This window comes from Suricata suricatta, chromosome 2 (assembly GCF_006229205.1).
Source record: "Suricata suricatta isolate VVHF042 chromosome 2, meerkat_22Aug2017_6uvM2_HiC, whole genome shotgun sequence".
In the NCBI taxonomy this organism is placed as follows: Eukaryota; Metazoa; Chordata; class Mammalia; order Carnivora; family Herpestidae; genus Suricata; species Suricata suricatta.
Window position 1 is genome coordinate 6,073,320 of NC_043701.1, and position 5,315 is coordinate 6,078,634.

The 5,315-nt window shown below is 50.7% G+C and overlaps 1 protein-coding gene across 1 annotated transcript in view; it reads right to left on the reverse strand.

Annotated features, from left to right (window-relative positions):
- Positions 1-5,315, reverse strand: part of ZNF775 (zinc finger protein 775) — a 31,839-nt gene that overhangs the window by 13,687 nt on the left and 12,837 nt on the right. The window contains exon 2 of the mRNA XM_029954442.1: positions 8-607. Coding sequence (XP_029810302.1) covers positions 8-593 — 586 coding nt within the window. The 5' untranslated portion in view covers positions 594-607. The remainder of the gene's footprint in view (positions 1-7; positions 608-5,315) is intronic.

Sequence of the window (5,315 nt, forward strand, 5' to 3'; positions counted from 1 at the left end):
CCTTGGCGGTCCGCCCGGGCGTGCGCGCGCTGGTGGATGCGGAGGCCCACCTGGTGGCGGAAGCAGCGCGCGCACTCGGGGCACGAGTGGGTGGCGGGCCGTGCGTGGGTCTTCTGGTGCTTGAGCAGGTGCTGCTTCTGGCTGAAGCGCCTGGCGCACTCGGGGCAGCAGAAGGGCCGCTCGCCCGTGTGGTGGCGCTGGTGGCGCGCCAGGTTGGGCTTCTGGCTGAAGCTCTTGCCGCACTTGCCGCACCGGTACGGCTTTTCCCCGGTGTGCGTGCGCTGGTGGATCTTCAGGGACGACCACCAGCTGAACCGCTTCCCGCAGTCCAGGCACACGAAGTGAGCCTCGCCGGCGGAGAGGGCCCGGCCCGCCAGCGCCCCGGCCCGCTCAGGGGGAGGGGCCCACCTCGGACCCCCAGTCTCCTCCTGGCCCCCCAAGGCCCGAGGCTTGCCGGCGGTCTGGCACGGCGGCGGAAGGCCCCGATGCTGCTGGAAGATGTTTTCCTTATCCCTCTCGGAAAGCACGGCCTGCGGCCCCAGAGGCCCCACCATCGGCAGCGGCCACTCGGGCTTCTCTTGCTTGATCTTCATCGCCGGCCCATCTCCTGCAGGGGGACAGAGGGAGAGAGGACGCGGAGGGTCACTCACTGTTCATGGGGTGGGGGAGGGAAAGAAGAGACGGGAAGGCAGAGCAAAGGAAATGAAGTGGGAAGAAGAAATGCAGGACTAAGCTTTGGGGAGGAGGTGGGGGGTGGGGGGAATAAAGAAGAGAGCAGGGACAGGAGAAAGGCCAGTTAAGACAAGGACAGGTCGGGGTGTGGGGAAGGGCAAAGGGAAAACAGGACAAGAGAGGAGGGGAGGCGGCGGCACCTGCAGGCCCGCCTTCTCTGCTGAGGCCCTGAGACGCAGGAAGGTTAAAGAAACCAAGCCAATGACCTCTTCCCACCGAGCAGAAAACCGCCAAGCCTCAAAGCATCTCATTCCTTTTTTAAAAAATTAATGTTTATTTATATTTTGAGAGAGACAGAGAGAGTACAAACAGGGGAGGGGCAGTGAGAGAGGGACAGAGAGAATCCCAAGCAGGCTCTGCACTGTCACTGTCAGCGCCAAGCCCAGTGTGAAACCGTGACCTGAGCTGAAATCAAGAGTCGGACACTCGACAGGCTGAGCCGCCCACATTCTTTTTCTAGGAAGATCCGTGTGCCGGGAGCTTGCGAAGCGAGTGTCGGGGCACCTAAGCCCCACGCCACTGCCAGGCTCTCCGTGGCAGCCGGCTCAGTGCCTGAGCACCTCACCTTCTTGGATCGTGGCCGTTCGGGAACTTCACCTTTTCTTCAACAAAACGAGAACAAGAAAGTGGGCCAGAAAGGCCTCAGCACCCCGAACAGGTGCCGCGCCATCCTTACTAAACCCAAGCTGCTTTGCTCACAGGAGTCCCCCCACCCCCACGCTGCTGCGAGCTCAGGTCTAGGGGGCATTTGCTTCCCTTGCTCAAGGACATCAGCCATGTTGGAAAAGGTCTGCCACAGACACTAAATACAGGCCGTGTGATTCGACTTAGATGAAGTTCAAAAGCTGGCAAAACTAATCAGTGAGTGAGACGTCAGGATAACGGCCTGCCTATGGACAGTGTCATGACTGGAAGGGGCCCTGGGGGCCTTCTGGTGTTCTGGAAAGATTCTCCTTCTGGATCTAGGTGCTGGCTTCAGGAGCATGTTCACTTTGGAAGAATTTATAGAACTTGTGATCTGCGCCTTTTTCTGTGTTACACTTCAACAAAAAGTTTACATTCTGGGGCGCCTAGGTGGCTCAGTCTGTTGAGCACCTGGCTTCAGCTCAGGTGGTGATCTTGCAGTTTGTGGGTTCGAGCCCCGCATCGGGCTCTGTGCTCACAGCTCAGAGCCTGGAGCCTGTCTTCGGATTCTGTGTCTCCCTCTCTCTCTTACCTTCCCCTGCTCACGATGTCTCTCTCTCAAAAATAAATTTAAAAAATTTTTTTAATTAAAAAAAGTTTATATTTAGTAAAAAGTAGGTGAAATAGGGGTGCCTGGGTGGCTCAGTCAGTGAAGCGTAGCTTCTGCTCAGGTCATGCTCTCTCAGTTCGTGAGTCCGAGCCCCACACTGGGCTCTCTGCTGTGAGTGCAGAGCCTGCTTCAGCTCCTCTGTTCCCTGTTCTCTGCCTCTCCCTCTCTCTCTCTTTCTCTCTCAAAAATAAACTTATAAAAGGTAGGTGAAATAAAACAGTTGTGGACAAAACAAAGAAACTCTAAATAAGTTCCAATATTAAAAAAAAATAAAGTAAACCCAAAGGAAGTAGGAAGACAGAATTAAGACAGATCTTCCCCAGGAAAGCAAAGATGGCTCAGTACAGTTCATGACAGTGACTTTTTCAATGTGAAAAACCGGGGCGCCTGGGTGGCTCAGTCAGTTAAGCGTCCGACTTCAGCTCAGGTCATGATCTCATGGTCCATGAGTTCAAGCCCCGAATCGGGCTCTGTGCTGACAGCTCAGACCTCAGAGCCTGGAGCCTGCTTCCGATTCTGTGTCTCCCTCTCTCTCTGCCCCTCCCCCGCTCATGCTGTCTCTCAAAAATAAATAAACATTAAAACAATCTCAATACATGAAAAACATCACATGATAAAATTCAACATCATCTCTGGAGGGAGAGAAGGAAGAAGGGATGAGGGGAGGAAGCTCTTTGCAAACTAGGAGGATAAGGAAACTTTCTTAGCTTGACAAGCTGTACTAGAGACCGCTGCAAATATTATAACCAAAGGCAAGAGATCAGAAACCCACCCCCGTTAGGAACAAGATGACGCTCACCATCACTGCCACTCTTCAACATTGTCCTTGCGGAACTAGCCAGAGCATAAGGGGAAAAAAGAAAAAATATATATAAATGTTGGAAAGGAAAAGCATCATTTGCAGAGAATTATTAACCTAGAACGTGCAAGAGAATCTGACAAAATATTCGAAATAAAAGCTTCAGCAAGATTGTCAGACACAAAAACATACAAAGATCCCTAACTTTTTAAAAATGGCAATAAAAGCTATAAAATAACTGGGAATATACGTGACATATATGTAAAACTTAAATAAAGGAGGGGCGCCTGTGTGGCTCAGTCGGTGACGCGTCCAACTCTTGATTTTGGCTCAGGTCATGATCGCCTGGTTCGTGAGTTCGAGCCCCACGGACGGCTCTCCTGGGAAGCTGCCTGCTTGGGATTCTCTCTCTCCGTCTCTCTGTGGCCTTACCCTGCTTGCACATGCACACACATTCCCTCTCTCAATAAAATAAAACTTTAAAAAAACTTATATAAAGGAAACTATTAAACGTTATTGGAGGAATAAAGAAAAGGTAACTCAAAGGACAGAGACAACATATTCCTAGATGAGAAGGAAGGATGTTCTTCGCTCCAAAACAATGTTTACGTTCGGTGTAATCCAAATGAAGCAAATTACAAAATTTCTGATGTGCATAAATCATCCAGAAGACTCTAAACATGAGCCAGGAAGAATCTGGCTTCTGCACCATGGAAAGCTAAAATACTACCCCCGCACGCCTATCCGAATGGCCCAAATCCAGAACACCGCCGACTCCTAATGCGGGCAAGATGTGCAACGACGGAACGGTCACTGGTGCTGGAGGCGACGCAGAACGGCGCCGCTGATTTGGAAGACAGTTTGGGGGAAGGAAACCTACTCTTACCCTCTGATACAGCAATCCCTCCTCCGGGTATATACCCAAAGGAGTTGAAACCTACGTCCACACAGAAACTTGCACACAGATGTGTATCACACACGCCAACTGCATAGGACAGGTGCATGCGTGGGCGAACTGGGGGCAGGAACTAATTCAGACCTTTTGGAGAACAATTTGGCAAGGCTTATTACAATGATCAGTGTAGCTGACCTTCCACTCCCTCCACCCAACAGTTTCTATTCTAGGTGCTCATCCTAATCAATACTTCCGTGTGAGGGGACAGAGGAATGTCTGCCGATAATCCCTGCAGTGCTGTTCGGAAAGAGCAAACGCTGGAGAACCAGCTAATTCTCCATCAATAATACTAAAATTGCCACTCCCTTCACAATAGTATAGAATAGTATGCAGCAATTTAAAACAATACAAAAGCAGGGGCACCTAGGTGGCTCAGCCGGTTAAGCGTCCGATTCTGGACTTCACCTTGGGTCACGATCTCACGGTTTGTGAGTTTGAGCCCCTTGTTGGGCTCTGCGCTGCCAGCAGGGAGCCTGCGTGGGATTCTCTCTCCCTCCCTCTCTCTCTCTGCCTCTCCCCTGCTGGCGTGCACTCTTTCCCTCTCCCTTAAATAAACTTTGAAAGAAAAAAGTAAAAGAATATAAAAGCAATATATGGTGGCATGAAGATTTCTGAAACATTTTAAGGAGAAAACAAAACACAGATTGCAAAACAATATTGTCTGACCCAATTTTGTTTGTTTTTTATTTTTTTTAATGTTTTATTTGTTTTTGAGAGAGAGAGAGAGACAGCGTGAGCAGGGAAGGGGCAGAGAGAGAGGGAGACACAGAATCCGAAGCAGGCTCCAGGCTCTGAGCTACTGTCAGCACAGAGCCGGATGCGGGGCTTGAACTCACAAACTGCGAGATCACAACCTGAGCCGAAGTCAGACCTCCAACTGACTTAGCCACCTAGACACCCCTCATCTGACCCAATTTGTGAAAAATAAAACTATGGGCGTCCATATGCACAGTCCAGGATGATTCACAATGGCGGTCACCCTGTAGATAGTGGGGACAATGCAAGAGCTAGATGGGAGAGCTCAAAGGGGGCCCTGGCTTTATTTGCATTGTTTGAATTTTTTTTAAATTTTATGTTTATTCATTTATTTTGAGAGAGAGGGAGAGGGAGCATATGTGCCCCAGCAGGGGAGGGTTCCAGAGAGACAGAGAGAGAATTCCAAGAAGGCTCCACGCTGTCAGCACAGAGCCCGACATGGAGCCCCACACCACCCACCATGAGATCGCGGCCTGAGCTGAAACCAAGAGTCAGACGCTCAGCGGACTGGGCCACCCGGGCGCCCCTCTGCACTGTTTGAATTTTTATGAGAATATTCAAAATAATTTTCAAGCCTTAAAATATTTTAAGAAATAAATAGAAAACCTCGCTTGGAATCTGGCAGCCTTTGGTTGGCCCACCGCACAGCCTCATTGCCCGTCGCGAGGACAGGAAAGCAGATATGGGGACTGTGGGAATGGGTGGGGACATGGGGGTCACAGAAAGCACCTGTGAGGGGGCCGTTTTCCTTCTGGCAAAACGACCTTGAGAGGCCTCCG